This window comes from Anser anser, assembly GCF_964211835.1.
Source record: "Anser anser genome assembly, chromosome: 15".
In the NCBI taxonomy this organism is placed as follows: Eukaryota; Metazoa; Chordata; class Aves; order Anseriformes; family Anatidae; genus Anser; species Anser anser.
The window spans coordinates 4,285,041-4,304,249 of record NC_139736.1 but is presented as its reverse complement, the minus strand read 5'-3'; the positions used below and the strand labels follow the sequence as shown (position 1 = coordinate 4,304,249).

The 19,209-nt window shown below is 49.1% G+C and overlaps 1 protein-coding gene across 3 annotated transcripts; it reads left to right on the top strand.

Moving 5' to 3' along the window:
• The first annotated feature begins 6,033 nt into the window (after window positions 1-6,033).
• On the top strand, window positions 6,034-19,005 carry LOC310882249 (cytochrome P450 3A8-like). Of its 3 annotated transcripts, none has more exons than XM_083800729.1 (13): window positions 6,034-6,192; window positions 7,180-7,273; window positions 8,395-8,447; window positions 9,725-9,824; window positions 10,306-10,419; window positions 10,603-10,691; window positions 11,150-11,298; window positions 11,829-11,956; window positions 12,291-12,378; window positions 13,404-13,564; window positions 13,766-13,992; window positions 15,466-15,628; window positions 17,833-19,005. In XM_083800729.1, the coding sequence occupies exons 1-13, from the start codon at window positions 6,122-6,124 to the stop codon at window positions 17,926-17,928; spliced, it is 1,533 nt and encodes a 510-aa protein (XP_083656855.1). In that variant the 5' UTR covers window positions 6,034-6,121; the 3' UTR covers window positions 17,929-19,005. The 3 variants fall into 3 exon arrangements, with proteins under 3 accessions (XP_083656855.1, XP_083656857.1, XP_083656856.1); XM_083800731.1 differs by lacking the exon at window positions 6,034-6,192 and adding an exon at window positions 6,389-6,600; XM_083800730.1 differs by lacking the exon at window positions 6,034-6,192 and adding an exon at window positions 6,389-6,723.
• The last annotated feature ends 204 nt before the right edge of the window (window positions 19,006-19,209 follow it).

Below are 19,209 nucleotides of genomic sequence, written 5' to 3'. Positions count from 1 at the left end.
CGCAGAAGTGCTTTTTTGAGGTCATTCAGCTCCGAAGTGTATCATCCTCCCGCTTCCAGCCCTTGCTCTTCTTGGGACACGTTTCCTCTGCACATGTTTTCGTGGTTAGGAGTGGACCATGGCCATAAACACTGGAGTGGATGGGAAATCTGCCATGGTATTTGTAGCCTAAACAATACCAGAGAAAACAGATTGGCTTCCCGCCCTGCCCTGAACAGCAAAAGCAATGGCTTGAGTGAATCAAGTAATCTGGGCTTTCATTACTGGCCCTTTTCCTGCTATTTGTCTCATTTGTTTCCTCTTCTTACCCCTGCCATTTTGCTCTGGGGTTATTTATTTTTCCCCTTGCTCCTTTTAATTTTTGAAGCCTGCCTCTTGTTTTTGTATTTTTCTCCTCATCTTGCTTTGTTAATTGTTTTCATTTTGAACCCACAGTTCCCACAATGTCAAAAGAAACTTTATCTGAACACGTGCTTTTGTTCATTTTTCTTGCGCTTCCACCATGTCCCAAGAAAAGGAGTCCTTTTGCTTTGATGTGCCATTTCCTTGGAAATGCAGGGCACATCTCTCTGAGCCCAGGCAATGTGGTTGCTGAAGTTTTGGTGCTGACTTCCCAGGCCTGTAGAGACCTCTGTTAAGTAGGCAATCGGCATGTGCATCGCTGTTTGTTAGATAGGCAGGGTGATATTAAGTCAGGTGAGTCCAATGCGTGAAGTCATCCTGTAGCGTTTAGGCACGCAAATGTCTCAGCTGCCAACAGTGCTGACAGCGATGAAGTCATTTGCAAAATTGGAGAATCTGCACCTATATATGGAAAAAAAAAGCTGCAAATTATCTGTGCCTTACAGCGAAAACAATGTGTCAGAGGAGGAAGCAACCAACGCCCGTGATGTTATTAGAGGAGACTTTTCCACGTTGTGCAACTTCTGCAGGCTGAGGTCACTGTTCGTGGCCATGGGCCTTGTGATATACACTCGAGGAAAGCAGCCGTGCAGTAGCTGCACCAATGGCTCTGCTATTCTTCACCCCAGTCCTTGATAATATGAGACCGTGCCAATGCTTGTACTTTGTGCACTAAACAGAACGTGCAGATAAGGCTGAAAGGCGGTCCTGAAAAAAAAAAAAAAAGCATGCGTAATATAGCCCGGGGCCTCGTGCCAAGAGTGATAAAAAGCCTTACAAACGCAGGTGACCTCACCACAACCCTGTCAAACTGGAAAGGATTAATATTCTTTGTTTAACAGGAGGAAATTGAGGCACAGGCCAGCTTTGCCTATGGGACCAAGCCGCAGTTTGCATGCCCGAGTGGCCTCAGTTGCAAGTGTCCTCAGCACAGGGCAAAGAAAACCCATCTTTCTTACAAAACAGCAGGATGAGTTATTTTTGGGTCTCAATAAATTGTCTTTGTTTTCCAGTGCTATCACTCATACCATACCAGGGGAACATGACTGACCTAATTAGAGATTAATTCCAACAGTACAAGACTCAACTGGTAAATGCAAACTTTTTTTTTTTTTTTTAAAATCTTGGGTTCTTTCTTGTGTACATACAAGCACATCTGATTGGTACAAACACCCTGGAGGTAGGGGCCGGGGAGGAGACAGGCAATTAAGAGTAATCAGAGAAGCTGAACTATGGAAAATATGGGTTGAAGCAGGGCAAATTTCCAGACTGATTTGTGGCACTGTGACTTAATCGTCTGGGAGACCTTATCCTCTGGGATACAACCTCATGCAACCTTGATAGAAATTAGGAAACATTTAACCACCTACCATGGAAGGGACCGGGAAAAGAAGGATTCAGCTTTACAGTCCTCCATCTGGCAAAATCCTTCCAGGCCGACTGATGAAGGTGCTTCCACTGATCCCCACCACAGAAGAAACAAAGGACATGAGAAGAAGATGTCTGTGTTTCACTGAGCAGGTCAGGCTTAGCCCAGCCAGCACAGTGCCTGCTTTTAGTCACGGCAGAAACCCTCCAGCTGGTGGTGAGCGAGGATTCTCCAGCCTAGCCTGCTGGGTTTCTCAGGAGGGATCGTGCCCGGCCTTCTTGGATATGGCTCGCATCCAACACTCGCTGATAAGGAGCTGCTGGCACTGAATGAATTGTGGGCCAAGCAGCCCTGTCACGCACATGCTGCCTGCGCTGCAGTCATGGTGTGCTCCAGGAAGAGCCACCACGGCCCGGGAGCTGTGGGCCTAACTCCGCTCGTGGGCCTTGATGCCCTGCTGAGAGCCGGGTCTGGCTGGGCACACACCCTGGCTCTGCAATCACCACATGTCCCTAACGTGTCCCATGATATGGGGTGGGTTTGGGCTAAGGGGACCATAGTGGAAAAGGCTGGGTATTGCGTGTTTTGAGATGGTGTCGTTAGGGCCGTGCCATGATTCATTTATTTATTTGTTTGTTTTCTGTCTGGACTCATGATTTTGAAGCGGCTTGGCACAAATTGAGGTCATTGTGAATGTGGTGTTGTCCCTTCACCCTCAGATAGCTTTGTGTTGAGTGCCGGGTACTTCGTTAAGGGAGGCTGCAGTGCAGAGACGAGCTCTTCCATCGCACCAGGCGAGACGTGCGAAGGATGGACCGTCCTTGGCGGAGCTGGTGTCAGAGAGCACTGCCACCCCCGCGCTTCTTGTAATTGGCTTTACGTGGAGCGCTGGCTGTGGGTTGTAATTTTCTGTCTTTGCTAGGAAATTATAGAGGAGTGAAAGGGAGATGGGTTTCAGCTGCTGACGCTTCGGAAGCCTTCAGAGGTGTTACAGGAGTAGAGTTGTGTGTGTGGTGCTTGCCCATTGAGGCCTTTCTGGAGGCTCGTGTGAGAGCACGGCCGATCAGAAATTTGACTTCAGGCAGAAGACTGCAGTGAGATGAGAGGAACATAAGAAGAGAGTTGTTAAATGTGCGACAGTCAGTGAAGGGCAGTTTGTTTGTCAACGCAGATACTTTGTCTATTAGAAGTCCGTCCTGTGTTACAGTATGGTTTTTTTTTGTTTTGGTTTGGTTTTTGTTTTTTCCCCTAGCTTGTGGAAGAAATGTAAACCTTGGGGGTCTATGATACTGCTTGGGGTGGTCATCAGCCCAGTGGTCTGTGTCCATGCAGGACTGCTCTCCCCTTTGTGTTTCTCGGTCCCGTTTTTGCCAGCCGGGTGGTGGTAACATCACCTTTCCTCAGGGAAAGACTGTGTGGTTTTCAAACCTCTGCCTCTCCAGGAGTTTTTACAGGCAGAAGGGCATTTTCATTTGTCAGCCCTGTTCCTCTGAAGTTCTGCATCTTCCATGCCCCATCAATTCAGTCATCAGTTCCCTGATGCTCCAAGATGAATTGCCATTCCTGTGACAGGCCCATTTTTGCAGCTGTGACAATACCGGTGACTGCAGCCAGCTATCACCACCCAAATCACCTTCTGTTTGTGTTAAGCGTGGTGACCAGCAGCTTGTGAATTACCACACACCTTCCTTGCTGCCCTGCCCCGGGGGAGCAGGGTCACACTGAGCTCCCCCTGGTCGCCCTGAGGTACAACAGCACAGCTTTTACAGCCCCCTGCACACAGCCAGGGCTCCCACAGGCTTCTCAAGAGCCCTTGGGCTTTCTTATTAACGGGAGAAGCAGCAGCACTGTGTTGGTATCAGCATGAGGGTGATGTCAGGGGAGCTGAGGCCACAGCTGCTCGTGACCTGGAGGAAGAGGCTCTGCTTGGACCGCGCTGGTTCCTCTGTGGTCGCACGCCGTTAACCCTGGGAATGTGGCTGTGGCTGCAAACCATCCCTGTCTCATGTGTTTTCTGTGACCCCGTGCACCGAGAAGCTGCTGGCCACCAGCGTGACTCTTACTGCTGGGGTTAACAGCTCTCGCAGAGATATTGCCTATTAAGGAAACTATTAGCTGAGCTGGGAGAGGGGGGAAAAAATGGACAATTTTGTGAATCAGTCAAAATTAGGAGAGTTGACATCAGCTCGGCGCAGTTATTTTTCATTTGTTTTAACCTGTTCACTGCACACCTGAGGTGGGAAGCACCCAGCACGGCCCGGTTGGTACCGCAGGACTCTGGACCGTGCCTGTGTGCAGGCACTCGCCGGGTGCCCTCCGAGCCCTCAGATGTTTCCAGAACCATCCTGCGGAGAGCCTTCCGCTCCGCTTCTTCCCTCCTGGGTGCCATTTCAGTGATATTCTCATTACAGAAAGAGCCTCAGTAAGGACACGCTCCCCCATCGCGTCTGGTTCAAAGGGCTGTCTAAGTATAGCAGGATTGCTTTAATACCCTCATTTCATATAAAATTATGTGGTGTGTTCAGGATCTGCAGCTCTGACTGGTGGTGGCAATTTGGGGGGGGAATACCTAATTTAGTAAGATAGGATAAATTCCCCCCTTCTCCTTCTGATTCTTCTCCTGTCAGACAGCAGCACGTGGGTGGTCAGGGGCTGAGCAGCCCATGAAGGGCATCTTCTCAGAGGAGATACGACTTTTATTGACTGCGATTTTTCTCAAAGACTGTCAAGCCAGAGAGACAACAGTGCTCCAGGAGACGAGCAAAAAAATATATATGTATTGAAAAATTGGGTAAGTAAAGACTTTGTAAAGGTTCAGCAGCCAGGTGCAGAGCCCAGTGGATGTGGCTTTCAGCTGTGACCCTCCACTGCCCAGCTGCAGGAACATCTCCAGAGCCACAGCAGCGTGTTTTCCCCTCCTGTATGTGGTTCCTTCATCACTGTGAGGTTGTGGGGAGGTTGCTGCTGGGAGGGGATGTGTTCCTCGTGTGGTCAGGATGGTGCCACTCTCCCCTGCCAGCCCCAGCTCGGCGGCACCGTGGGTTTGTTGGGCTCTGAGTCTTGTTTGCTCCTACTCCTGGCTGGTCTGTTAGACTGTCAGTCACCTACAGATGAGTAAATTGCTCCCACCAGACCCATCTGGGATGAAAGGAGTGATTTCCTAGTGTGTGAAGCTGCTGCACAGTTTATTTACTTTCTGAGGGAGCGAGAAGGGGGGCTAGCCTCTCTCTCTGCTGAGGCTTTGCCTCAGTTTCTGTCTGAGAGGAGAAAATACCAAACCACAAACCCACCTCCCGCTGAGATATCACACCAGTTATTAGCAGAGGTAATTGGAAAATCAAAGGCTTTGTGTGAGGGAAGCAAGGCAGCTAACCCGCGCCTGCAGCCCTCGCAGGGACACGTCTGCCCCCGAGCACCTCTAACTGCAGCCCCTGACATCCTGCTGGTGGTCCCCAGCATCACCCATGTGGGGAGAACTGGCCTTTGGATGTAAAGATAAAGGATAAGTGCCCAGGCATGGCCTCCTCAGGTCCAGGTGCTTTGTAAGAGCCCAGCAAAAGGGAAGTAAGGTTCCTGTCACCAGGTGGTTGCAGCCCCATGCTGACGGGGTTTTGGCTGCTCAGTGCAAGCTGGGGAGCAAAACTCAGGCACGTGCCCCTATAAACTGCTTAATTGATTCCCATCTGTCACTGATTACATAAATCACCAAGCACATCATAGCCATGCAAAGCTGGGCACGTCTGAGATGTTGTCCTAGGACAAGTGTCAGTGCTGCCTCTTGGCTCTTCAGTACAGGCCTGGAGGTGAGCCTGGACCTGTTTTGCAAACATTAGTGCAGAGGCAAAAAATGCTGTTGGCCCAGGGGCACGGCCCCACGCAATCTGTCTAGGAACCTGGCCGTTCCTAGCATTGCCTAGCCCCTCCCGATCACACCCCTCGATAAAAGCAATGGACGTGGTGAAAGCACAGCTGGGCTGAGCGGGGCTACGGAGAGCACGGCCGGTAGCAGGTGGCTGCAGCGAGAGCAGCGGGCAGCTCCCTATGCCCTGCCGGAGCCTTGCCGCTCCCAGGAAGGTGTTTTATGGATGTCTTCACCCTTCGCTACCTTTTCCCCTGCTGAAAATTGCACCTTCAGCAGTTTCATGTCACAAAACCTTCAGGGCCAGGCATGGTATTGGTACCATCCAGGGACAACAAATCTGCCCAAGGGTTAAAGTCTGAGCAACCGAGGCAGCACAACTCCTCCTTCCGCGTCATCTGAGCGCGGCTGCAGCTGAAGGTCAGCCCCAACCCTCATAAACCCAGGCCTGGGCGGTGCAGGAGACAAGTGCTCTCAGGCTGGGAGGCACGATGAATCTCCTGCCAGACTTCTCCCTAGCCACTTGGACACTCCTCATCATTTTCCTTAGCCTCCTGGTCCTGTGAGTAGAGGCTGGTCCCGACGGGTGCCTGGGGAGGAGAAGTCCCTGTGCGTGGGCAGCCGGGGCTCACAGGGGCATCACACTCAGTAGGAAGTGCCCTGGTGCATTAATTACTGTTAAAATAAACAATCCTGAGTCTTTCCATGCTACCTGCAAGGCTGAGATGGGGGCTGATAAAGGGGGTGGGTGGGACAAAGGAAATCTTTGCTGAAGGAAGTCAGAGAGCACTGCCTGTCTCCCTGTCAGCAAGAAACGATTGGAAGGATTAAAAGGAACTTCTGTGGTTTTTGTTTTGTTTTCTTTTGTTTGTTGTTTTTGCTTTGCCACACAGAGCCAAAGGGAGGAGTAATTCAGTTTTTGCTGCAGCAAACTGCCTGGTTGCAAAGGGCTGGGCTGTGCAAGCTGGGAGTGAGTAGGCACTGGGTAAAGTCTGCCCTGCTTCTGCCAGCAGAAGCCCCTGCTTAAATAGTTATGCTGGCAAAATTGCCCTTTTGCTTACAGCACTCACGGGAACTATAGGGAGCTATGCAGGCAAGAACTTAATTTGGCTTTTTTAATTTATGCCCCCGCTTGGCTGCTGTGCTGCCCTGGCTCTTCCACCTGGGCTTCACAGCAGGTCTTTGCAAAGCCAAAGGCAGGTCTCAGCTTGGGAACTTGGTCCCACTGAGGCTCCCTTCGGTCTCCTGAGTCACCATTGTCTGACCTGGGCAACGAGATGCAGCCCCTGAGCAAAGGTCTGAGATGTCCAGGTTTGCCTAGGCTGGGCTGCAGCTGCCATCAGCCCTTGTCTTGTACAGAGATGTACTCCAAATGGTCTTGGATTTCTTGCAGGAGAGCAGCCTCAGCAGGTCTGCCACTGCTTGTCCATAATTTCAGCTTTTGCTGTGTGGCAAGAAGCAGCTATGTAAGCTGCTCGCTGTGCTTAACGTGTAGAGAATTCTCTTCTTGTTATGTGAATGCATCTCACACACTGGCTTTGCTCGGCAGCTATGGGATATGGCCCTACCAGACCTTCAAGAAGCTGGGCATTCCCGGGCCCCGGCCTCTGCCGTTTTTGGGAACATTCATGGAGTACCGGCACGTGAGTATGGGCAGGTGCTGCTCCAGATCTGCCTTGGGGGCTTACTTGTAGGTGGCACTGGTTTTTTCCATTCTTTGGGCACCTCTTTGCCTGTTCTTGATTCCCTGATAATGGCAATGATGATTCCAGGTAGGAAGCTCTGTGGATACGCAGAGAACATAAAAATTAATTTAAGGTTCTTGCTGACCTGAATGAGGAATGTTGTGTTTTTCATTCACCTCATAATTTAAGCTACTAGCTCCCCTTTAGATTTCTAGATTTTTCTCCCACTCCCCAGCAGCTGAAGAACTGTTGGAAACAGGAAAAAAAAATATTGAGGAGATACCTAAAGCTGCCGATTTCTGAGAATTGTGTACTTCTTTGTGCTTTGGGTCAGACCCCAGCAGTGCCCTGTCCTGCCGTCTGTTGCACCATCCCAAAACTAAGCCAGATGAATAGATTTCCAAATAAAACAAGTATGACCAAGTTAGCAAACCTTACCAAGTAACTGGGTATCAGCTGGTCCCAGAAAACTGCCCGCAAACGCAGGATGAAACGTATTAGCTTCAGCTTCAATGGACGGGGAGTTTTAACTTGTGTTTGCTGAGTTTACAGCATGACACATGGTCTCTTACTAATGGTTTAGTTGATGCATGGTGAGTGTTATGTGTCCCAAAAGTTTCATCCTTACATGTAACATCAGTTAAAACCTTAATGGGAACAAAGGAAAACAGAAGAGCCCTCATCACTCTGGTTCAGTAACTACTGTGGAAGGTCTCAGGAGGACGAGGCAGTAGCAGCTCTAACCTGTTGAGCTGAAGATGAAAGGACACGCTGGGATCTAGTTCTGCCTGCTAACTCTGCTCACACTAGAGCTGTGTACCCTGTCGTACCTTGTCTTCATTATATTTTTAGCTCTGGTTGGCTGGTGGAAGTTGAAAGTGCAGTTTTCTTTCTCTGCTCTCTTTTTACCTCCGGCGCAAATGTCCCCTCAGTGTCTGCATGGCTCTTAAGGGCTGCCGTGCACCCGCCAGCCTCTGCCTCTGAGGATGGGTCCGTGGGATGCTCCCAGCTGCAGGCTGGGACCTGCTTTGATCACTCTTCACTTGCAAACTGTTCATATCTCCTTTCTTCTTTTGCAGGGACTCCTAAACTTTGATCAGATGTGCTTTGAAAAATACGGTAAAATCTGGGGGTGAGTTTCGTTCTGCAGAACAAACTTCTCTGTTTGGGGTGCTTCTCTGCCCCAAAATAGAATGGGAAAGAGTGGATTGCCACCATGGCCCTGCACTGTCATTCCAACAGTGATGGCTTGGGACATGGGGGAAAAAAAGAGGTTCACCATTGGGAAAGTCTCCAGGACTTATCTCTTGCTGGGATGGGATGATGGCAGCCAGCCGGGGGGTCTTTATTTTTTTTTTTTTGCCTACTTTGGGAGCATTCAAAGCTAAACAGTGGTGTTAGTGACCTCAGGGACAGGCAGTTCCCCCATCCTCCAGCACCCATCACATCAGCACGGCCGTGCCTTTATCTCTTAGCTCCAGCCGCATTAGCGAGGGAAGGCAACAATCATTTCCCAACCATGCAGCCTGCCCAGAAAACACCACTGCTGGTGTCAAACTGAGCCTCAAGCCTTTGAAGCCGCTGTTGTGTCTGTCTGGAGCAGAAAGCGAGCTGCAGGCTGCCGTGGTGTGTTTCATCTTGCTCCCTGCTTCTCCCAGAGCCGGGGCACGAGCCACCTTTAAACCTTCCTCCCGCTCCCTGCCCAGCACTGGCTCTGTGCGGGCAGGATTGGGGCTCTTATCGTGCTTCTCCTGGGAACCTCGCAGACCAAAGCACAACTGGTGCACAAAGATCGTAGGAGCTTCATGAAACAGAGCGTGTTTTTGGAAAGATTAAATGTTCTCAAGCCTCTTGAAGACGGCAGCTTCCCTCAGCTGTGGCCCAAGGCTCCTGCCCTTTGGCTTTTAAGTTTTCCTGCCTCTGGTGACCGGAAAACAGAAGAGGCAGATGAGACTTATTTTTTCCCCTCTCATTGCCTTGTAGTCCATGCAGGGAAATCTCTTTACCCCACAGGTGGCCATTCAGTATGGGCTTATTGACTGCAGCCACCAGTTACCAAAACACAGCTCAGACAGCCCAAATGCGGGGATCAGTGTCGCAGCCAAAGCTGCCTTTTATCTGAACACACACTGCTTTGGAAATCCTTCTCTAATAGCACAGATGATGGCTAGAAGTGCTCATGCTGTCTGTGTTTGGCACTGTACTTTTTTCCCCTCTCTCCTGTTTTACTGCCTAATAAACCCGTTTCAACCCCATCCCTTTAGCAGCTTTGTCAGAGGGGACTCAGCTGGCCCAAACCCCGCGGGCTGCAGCGCTCGTTGCGCAGCGCTCTGTCCCCGGGCAAAGCAGCCTGCTCTCACTCCAGCTGCCCATGAGCAATGGACTGACCATGGCTTTCTCTTGGCTTAGGATTTTTGACGGCAGGCAGCCTGTGCTGGCTATTCTTGACCCCGTCCTCATCAAAACCATCCTGGTGAAGGAGTGCTATACCAATTTTACCAACCGCCGGGTGGGTATCTTGTCCTGTGTTTTCCTCTCTGGTGGGAAGTGAATGCAGCAAGAAAGGAAGGTTTCTTCTTGGTTTCTGTTCTCCTTCTCTGCTTCCGAGTCTCTCTGAGCTCTTCAGCAAGTATTTGCTCTCTGTTGTGCCCCATCTTATTGACAGTACTGACAACAAAACTCTGCCAGGGAGGTGGAGAGGCCATTCTGGCTGGGGCATCAGCCTGGATGTACGCTAGAGCTGAGCTGTTTCTGCCTCTTGTACTGCTGTTTCCATTTCTGTTGTTTGCTGTTTGAGGTAGAGCTGCTATGACTTCAGGGGCCAAGTCAACACTCCATGGTTGGTTGTTTTTTTTTTTTTTTTTTGTTCCTTTTTTTTTTGTTCATTTGTTTGCATCTTTGCATTGCTGTAATGTCAACGGGAGGCAGAAACCTTCACCCATTGCCCTGTATAACCACGTCCCTTTCGCTGTGAAATTCTCCTCGTGCAGAACTTCCGTCTGAATGGAATCCTGGAGTCAGCCCTCAACGTGGCTGAAGACGAGAAGTGGAAAAGGATCCGCACGGTGCTGTCTCCGACCTTCACCAGTGGGAAGCTGAAGGAGGTAAAGCAGAGGCTGCTGGTATTTTGCACCAAAAGCCGGAGGAGTGCTGGGACCTGTCCCCTTCCCCCAGAAGCCAAAGACTCGCTCACCGTGGCCTGTGGCAGACGGCAGCATGGAGCTGCCCAGCCTTGCTTGGAGAAGGTGAAAGAGTCTCAGTGCATTCTGCTTTGGTTTGCATTTCAGATGTTCCCTATCATTAAGCTCTATGGTGAAAAATTAGTGAAAAACATTGAGAAGAAAGTGGCTAATGATGAGTTCGTGACCGTGAAGGAGTGAGTAACTCTGTGAGGCTGACAGGAAAGAGTATGTATTCGGTGTGGGGAAGGAGCTGTTCTGGAGAGACATTTCAGGGTTGGACCCAGTGATCTCTGAAGGTCCCTTCCAAGCCTTACAATTCTGTGATTCTGTAATTTCCATGCTGCAGCACAGAGCCCTTCTCAGCTGTGCTCCTCTGCAGTGGGCCTGCTGTGCCCTGCTTGGCTCGGCCTGGGTAACTGTGCTGGGTTCCCCATCTCATTTTATTGGGGATACATTTCAAGGCAGCAGTTGGGCCCATTCCAGAAGCCCTGCAAGTCACAGATGTGGTATTTTTACATGCCATTTTTACAGTCTCTTTTACAGATTAAAATGTAGAAGAGCTTCCCTCTCTCAAGGATTGCTCCTAAACTGGTTATTATTCACTGCTCTAGTTGTGCTCATCCCATTCACTCTTTTTTTCTTCTCTACTCAGCATTTTTGGAGCCTACAGCATGGACGTAGTGGTCAGCACTTCTTTCAGTGTGGATATTGACTCCATGAACAACCCCAATGACCCCTTTGTCACCAACATAAAGAAATTTCTCAAATTCAGTTTTCTAAACCCCGTGTTCCTACTATTAGGTATGACACACCTCATTTCATACAGCCCTGCGTCGGCCACGTGCGGTGACCACCTGCATTTCCTTCTAGCTCCCTCAGTATCTCAGAGTCCTCTTTGACATCTGAGAGGTGCACTTTGCAGGATTACATTCACCCTAGCAGGACTGTAGAAATATTTCCCCTGGGAAATCACAGTCAAGATATGTACTGTGTGGGTCTTTGTGTGGGTCTTTGCTCCACCTTCTTACAAGCAGAGATCCTTTCTGCAGTGGAGAGCTGTTGTTGTGTATCACCAAGAGCTGCACTCGTTGCAGAACTGAGGACATATCATAGTAGAAAGCCAGGAGATTCTCAAGTGCTATTGCATGTCAGCTGAGGCCTGTTAATTTTATTTTATTTTTAAGAAAAAAGATCTGAAGTCAATGAGGCAGTTTGGGCAGTTTGTTGGGTCAGGACTCAGACTCACCCCACTTCTTTCTATGCTTCATGACAGTTTTATGTGTCTTGGGCCTCCTTGAGCTATAATATGTTGTTCACTTCTCTCCTTTTAGTGTTGTTCCCCTTCATTGTCCCAGTACTGGAAAAGATGAAAGTGACTCTGTTACCCTCAAAAGTCATGGATTTCTTCAATGGCAACTTCATGAAGATGAAGAAGGAACGGGACAATGGCTACCACGTGGTGAGTCCTGCCCAGAGGGCGTTTTCTGTCCATAGCACAGCCCTTCTGAGTGCAGGAGGGCCCTTGTCGTGCCTTCAGCAGCTGTGGGGTATCCATCTACTACTCTCCATGATAGCTCCCTGCTCATCGAATGTGTGAGGGCCAGAAACACCCCCTGCCTGGGCTTCCACACGGAAAATGTATGTGTTCATAGGGGGTCTCCGGTCTGAACCCCAACGTGCTCTGAAGCTGGGGGGCTGTGAGTTAAGTGGGCATCTCCACAAGGAGCTCGTGCTGGACAAGGTTTGCTCCCTGCCCACTCACCTCTGCTCTGACTGCCTCCGTCTCTCCCCAGGACCGGGTTGATTTCCTGCAGCTGATGGTGGACTCTCAGAGCTCACAGAACAGCTCCAAGTCTGCTGAGGAGAATGACTCGTACAAAAGTACGTCCTGAGAGCTGTCCTGCCCTCAGCAGAGAGCAGGTGGTTCCTCATGTGGTTAAAGAATGGAAGTAGGAGAGGATTGTAGTCATTTATTCTACGGGAGTTTCAAGGTCTCAGTAGCAGGGCCGTAATGATGCTTATCACATATCAGCTGTATTTTATTATATCCCATTTCCTAGGGTAAGTCCTGAGGGCCATTTATCCAACAAAAAGCAAACAGAGTGAATATCTCCTTGCCTCTTTGTTTCTTATTTTGTCTTCTCTGAAGGCCAGTGGTGTTGGCTGTATTTCATAAAGCACACAAAGCACATATGCTGCACGTACCTTGCTCATCGACAAGCTCATCTCTGTTGTTCATCCTAGGTTAACTGTTAGATTCAGAAAATAAAGGGTCAGCCAAGGCATAGCCCAGACCATCAGCTTCTATCAAGGCAGGAAGCTTGTTAACTTCTGATATGCACAGACAGGGAATTTGTGTGCCACCCTGCACTGCAGGCTGCATCCTGGCAGCACTGGGACGCTGCTGCAATACCAGAATCCTGTATTGTCTTCATTACCACTGCCAAACTACGCTCAGGGCTACTAATCCCTCAGCAGCATGTGGCTAACCTCAGAGCTTACAGCAGTTGCTGGACATCTCCTCACCTCCAATTTTTCCTGGCACATACCCATTTTTTCTTTTTTTTTTTTTTTCTCAGAGAGCACAGTTCCAGAAGATAACAGATTTTCTAAATCAGGCTCACGCTCTGCATATCTTCACTGGTGCAATTCTGCTCTTAAAGACAGCAAAGTAACACTGCTGATCTTGACAGTGGTTTTTCTGGCTTCACACCAGTGCCAGACCCACCCTGCTCTGTGCCAGAGGCTACCAGTCTAAGTCAGCTGGACATTTCCTTCACCAGGTGTTAAGTAGCTATTGATAGCATTACCTGGACTGACAAGTGGGATCCTGGATTTCTGAGGGTTAATCACACTTGTGCTGTAGGTTTCAGCTTCTTACACTTGTTTTTTGTGCCTCTTTTCAGCATTAAGTGATGATGAGATTCTGGCCCAGGCTCTTGTCTTTGTCTTTGCTGGTTATGAAACCACCAGTTCCACCCTCAGCTACATCTCCTATAACCTGGCCACACACCCTGATGTGCAGCAGCAACTCCAGGATGAGATTGATGCAAACCTGCCCAACAAGGTAAAGAGGATGGGGAAACTCTGGGCTCATTCTCACCTATTTTTTGTGGATGCTGAACCACAAACCAGGCTGGAAGCAACACAGAATGGAACGGATGCTGAAGCTGAGGTTTCCCCTTTTCTGGTTTCTGGTGTTGGGGTGGGGTTTGAGGTCTTGTGTTCATAACTGTCCTAAGACTTTTGTTTCCCCTGCCATCCCCAGGCTGCTCCCACATACAACACCATCATGCAGATGGAGTACCTCGACATGGTGGTGAACGAATCCCTCCGGCTCTTTCCCCCTGGGGGGCGGATTGAGCGGGTCTGCAAGAAGACGGTGGAGCTCAACGGCGTGACTATTCCAAAGGACATGGTGGTCATGATCCCAGCATACGTGATGCACCGCGACCCAGCATACTGGCCTGAGCCAGAGGAGTTCAGGCCTGAGAGGTGAGGGCCTGGTGCAAGAAATAGCTGCACATTTGACCTGGCTCCTGGGAGGGGAAATGGCAGTGAAAGTGGGGAATGCATGATTATAACATTTAAATTAGGCATTTATCATTGTCTGACATCTAGTCCCAGCATTACCGTGAGGGGAGTTTTATGATCTACATCCATAAACTGTGCATGGAATTTAATTAACTGCATTGAAGGAAGCGACAGTGAGAGCAGCTCCCAGCAGCTGTAACACTGAGGGGTTTATGGCCAGATATTAAAACGAGAGCCATTGGGTGACTGGCATGGTGCCGTGCAAATCAGCAGTGGAAGGGCAAAGACAGGTAGGAAATAAAACTTAATTTTTCAACTCTAGTTATGAAACAATCCTTGCTTTGGAGGCTCTGCCAACTTCTGGGACATGAGGTAAAGGCCTGTGGCATGCCTGGGAGACACTGGGCTTGCTCACCTTCAGGTGGCCAAGAAGGCGTTGGCCCAGGGAGAGCAGGCCCAGATCTGTGCCCTTGCACCATGAGCTCAAATGCCTCTGGAAGCTAACCCCGGTGTGGAGATGTGGTCCCTTGTGGGACACAGCGTGGCAGCGACATAAAGCAGAAAGCAAAGTGGAATGTGTGCTGCTGAAATCAGCACAGACCCTTGTGGCCCACGTACCTCGTGCTGGCTACAGAGGGAACCACCCCAGTGGGAGCATCTAACAAGGGGCATGTTGCACCTCAGTTACTCCAGCAGCTTGGTCCTTACAACAGGTGACAAACGGGGAAGGGTAGATGGACAGGAACTGGAACTCTTTAGGGATCACTTGCCTCGCTGGAAGTTCATCTTTGGGTTGTGCTGGTGTCTTAGCAGCGAGATACTTTGCTGCTGGCTTAATGTGGTTAAGGTTTCTACCCAGACCTCATGCACTGGGAATGAAAAGCTTCCTGACATGAAAACTAACTGATCACTGAAAAGCATTGCTGAAAATGCTCAGTGGAAAATTCCTCTGTGAAGCTGATTGTTCTTCCCTGTTTTTCATGATGAGGAGAGGAATGGCTGGTGTGTCTCAAAAAGCAACCCTCCTTTTAGTCACGCAGGGGGAGAACGTCTTTGTGCTCGCTCAGGCCTTTGAACTAAAGGGAAGATGTGAAGCTGTAGACCTGTGTGTTTTAGGGTTTGAAATCTGGGTTCAGTTTTTGAGCTTAGAGGGAGTTCTGAGAAAAGAGTAGTTATGAAATCGTTAGCATATTTCAGGTCTTCCCTGTTCACCTGACACACCCAGAGATGCACAGCCAACTCCAAACAGCAGGATAAAAGCAGAGGCATAATGCATCTATTGAGACAAAAATAAGGGACTTAGCTGGTTTCTTCTAATATGCACGGAAACACAAAAAGCCTTTGCCTTCCCAGAGCCCTCATCTCTTCAGATCTGAAAGCTGACACACCTAGAACAGAAGCACTTTCTAACCTTACATATTTTTCTGTAATCAGGTTCAGTAAAGAAAGCAGAGAATCCATCGACCCCTACATCTTCCTGCCGTTTGGGGCCGGCCCCAGGAACTGCATCGGAATGAGGTTTGCTCTCCTCGTGGTGAAAATGGCTGTGGTTGTCCTTCTGCAAAACTTCTCGTTCAGACCCTGCAAAGACACTCCGGTGAGGATTTGGGATGATGTGTGTCATTTCCTGCTCTCTGGCCCCACTGGGGTGGTCCTGTGTGCTGTCTTTTGCCTGCATCTCAGGACAAATAGGGAACTGTCCCACTTGAACATTAAATCCCTCATCCCTGAGGAGTTCATCGACTGATAGATTCACGACCACTGAACCTTGTCTTCTTACAAACTTGGGTTTTTACTGCTTCACACAGAGACCAGGGAGGAAGATTTCACTGTGGATTAGAGAGGCATGTGGGAATAACCGTATTTAAATGTTCTCAGTTATTTTAAATGGTTCAACACAAGTTACTGATACATTTTTTAAGCCTCTACAGAAGTAGAATTGATGTTGGTGGAATGAATATAGCAGGCTGAAGTCCCTGGAGTGCTCTGCTTCACCTGGGGTGCAGCTAGCTGCAGGGTGTTCAGCACCCACTGTTCCCTGCCACTCTGCTTTGACCCAGCTCAGGCAGACCCTGCTCCAGAGAGTGAATATCTCCTGCTCCAAGGCTGTGCTTTGCCACACAAGCATGGCCATTCGCTTTGAGACCCTGAAACAGCAGAATTCATTTCTTACGGGCCACCAGGCGACCTCTAAAGCGTAACAATTTTCAGCCAAGTGCAGTCTGAGATAAATTTGAATTGGTGGCTCTCCCCTCTTTGAGGCTATGGAGGTCCTGGGAGGCAGAGGAGAATCAGGGAGCAGGCTCCCTCCATCTTTCCCACCCTTTTTTGGTTTTGCGTGGGCTCCCACAGTTGCTGTACGCAGTGCTGATGGGACAGGCCCTGCAGGATGGGGCTGTTTGACATAAAGGAAATGCCTGATGTAATTTTCCAGCAACCATCACAGCATATCCTGAAAACAGGGCAACTCCCCATGACTCAGAGGCAGGTAGCATCTGCTGTTACTCTCGGCTGTAGACACTCAGTATCCAGCCCCAACCCGGCTTTGCTGTCCGGGCTGCTGCAAAAGGCTCTGCCATTAATACATTTTGTTCATGAGACAAGCTTAGGAGATCAGAGTGGAGGGGGCAGCAAGTGCATTCAAAGGACATTTGTTGTATAAAACAAAAATGCTCACAGAGTTATTACTTGGCACAAGCACTCAGCTGGAATCTCTGCAGATTCAGATTGTGACTCAACTAGTAACCCGGAGGTGAAAGACTGTAATAGTCCATTAACAATGCGGTGACCTATCAACCCTCCCCCAAGTCTAATGACATTTTTCTAGTCCTCTGCAATCCATAAAATTGATTCTTTTTATAACTGCCTTTAATTAAAGGGAGACAAGTTAAATATGTATTGTATTATTGGTGCCCATAGGTTTATGGGTCTCTTTCAGCCCTTTTTTCCTTCAGAAGATGTCGTGTGTATTGGATCAGAGGGGAAGAGAAAAATTCACCCCAGAACATCCCTTTGGAATACTGACATGGGAGCTGCAACCTCCTCTCACTCCTCCACTGATGGCACGTTGGGCTCAGAGCCACGTTGCTGAAATTTCCTGAAGCAAAGCTTATTGGGGCTTTTAGCTCATCTTGTCAGGCTGGGGTGTACTGCCCTTGTCCTGCTGGGGAGGAGGAGAGCTGGGACATAAGCAGCATTGCGGCGGTGGAGGAGGCTTGGTGAAGCACTTCTGACTGCCCCACAAGGTGACTCCCTCCACCACTAGCTGTAAACATTCTTTTTATTGAAATTTCCACCCCAAATGAGCCTGGTGCTTTTCTGCACGAGGACGCTTTTTCTTTGGTACTCAGCTCAAGCAGCTCTCTGTTTCTTCATTTCCCAGATAACTTATTGTTCCTCTAACTCCCATTATAGTCTAGCTCCCCTTAGTGCTGACACGTTTCAGCATTAAACAAAATGGCACCGTGTGCCCCTCCTCAGCTGCTGCTCCCTGGATGGATTTTGGCTGTTTTTCCCTCTGTGTGCAGCCCATCGAGCAGCGTACTGAGTGCCTCTTACTGTCCATGTGGACGCCAGCATTCGCTGACCAATTCATCAAGGGCTGAGGGCTACTGAGCTCCAGCTCACATCTGTTTTACATGAGCACTAGTGATAGTCCTATAAGCACATCTGTAAAGTCAGGAAATGCACTGAAAAAGGGGTGGCTGAGATGTGTGGGGGCTGTAGGGGATCTCTCAGTGTCATGACTGTCCTTTTCTCCACCTTACATGGCTCTTTCGGTTTTCTTCTTTTTTCCTCAAGATCCCCCTGGTTTTGGACACAAAAGGTTTCATGCAACCGAAGAAGCCCATCATCCTGAAGATGGTCCCCAGAGTCCACGGTGACCTGGAAAAGTGAAGGAACAGATCAGAGACTCTTGTTTGATGGTGCTTTCTCTGCCTAAGTCTTAGGCAGAGACCCAGATTGATGTGTGCACTGTAGAAATGTCGGTGGTGCAAATCCCCATTTCACAACATGTTATTAGGGGGTTGGCCCGGCATAATTAAATGAGCATTAGCCTAATGAAAACTCCTCAGTCCCAGATCCTGCTGTCCCAGATCACAATAGGCATTTTGCAAGACCATTTCCACTCAAGTTATTTGGGTGTTTTTTTTCTTTCTTCTACCTCTGAAGAGGCACTTTTCTCAGCAATTTGATTCCAGACACTGTCAGTCTCTTCTGGCAGTGTAATTTAAATCAGGAGAGGGAGAGAAATTGCACACAGTTAAGTAATGCTACCATTGCTCCTGTTCCTACTGCCTGCTGGGCAGCTCTGTGTGTCTTCTGGTTTTATACTCCTGGGGATGCAGAGTTGTCCAGGGCTATTTCCTCAGCTGTGTGCTCTGACCCTGACAAGTGTTAAAGTGGTCACGTCCTTGCAGGAACGAATGCCTGTGGCAAGTTTTCTGATGCTGATTTATTTAGATTTTCTTATGATTTTATGAGTGATTCAGATTGCAGATGAGTTAACTAGAGGAGCCCAGAGACAAGCAGTTCCCCCTAATGACTGGAGATTTGTGGAGTGGGAGAGAAGTGCCCTGCGTGTATTTTCTGATTGTTTGCTTGTTTTACCCCGGGCACGCAGCCATCTCCTACAGAAGCGACTGTCAGTACAGGCACCATCTACACTGCTACCGTGACACCTTTTAGTCTCTGATGTGTATTAGGCCATTGTAAGACCAAATTAACTGGATTAAAAATGACACAGGGTGCAGCACTGAGAGCCTTCGGATGTCCTGGGGAGCCCTGGTCTAGAAGAAAGCTGTTGCCTTTGGCTGTTGAGAGCTGGGAAGGCTTGCCCAGATTTTATCCTTTTTTACATTCCAGAGGACCTAATGCTCTGTAATCTCCCACTTCATGTTACTCCTCCACAAACTGCTAAAGAGAAGCTAATCACAATAAAAAGCTTGTTTACCTCTTTTGTACCCAACTGAAGCCAGTCTCTGATTCTGCTCTTTCCTCCATACACAAGTTAATCCATCCGTAGGTCTAACAAGCTGTTGGCCAAAAAACAGTGTGGTCTCACCATCTCTCCTAGCAGGGCTTCCTCGTTGCTTAGGTGGGATCCTCAGTGTACCTCTGCCTCAAAAGCCAGGGCCGCAGAATGGACACAGAAGCCCATTTTTGCAGTTCATTCTT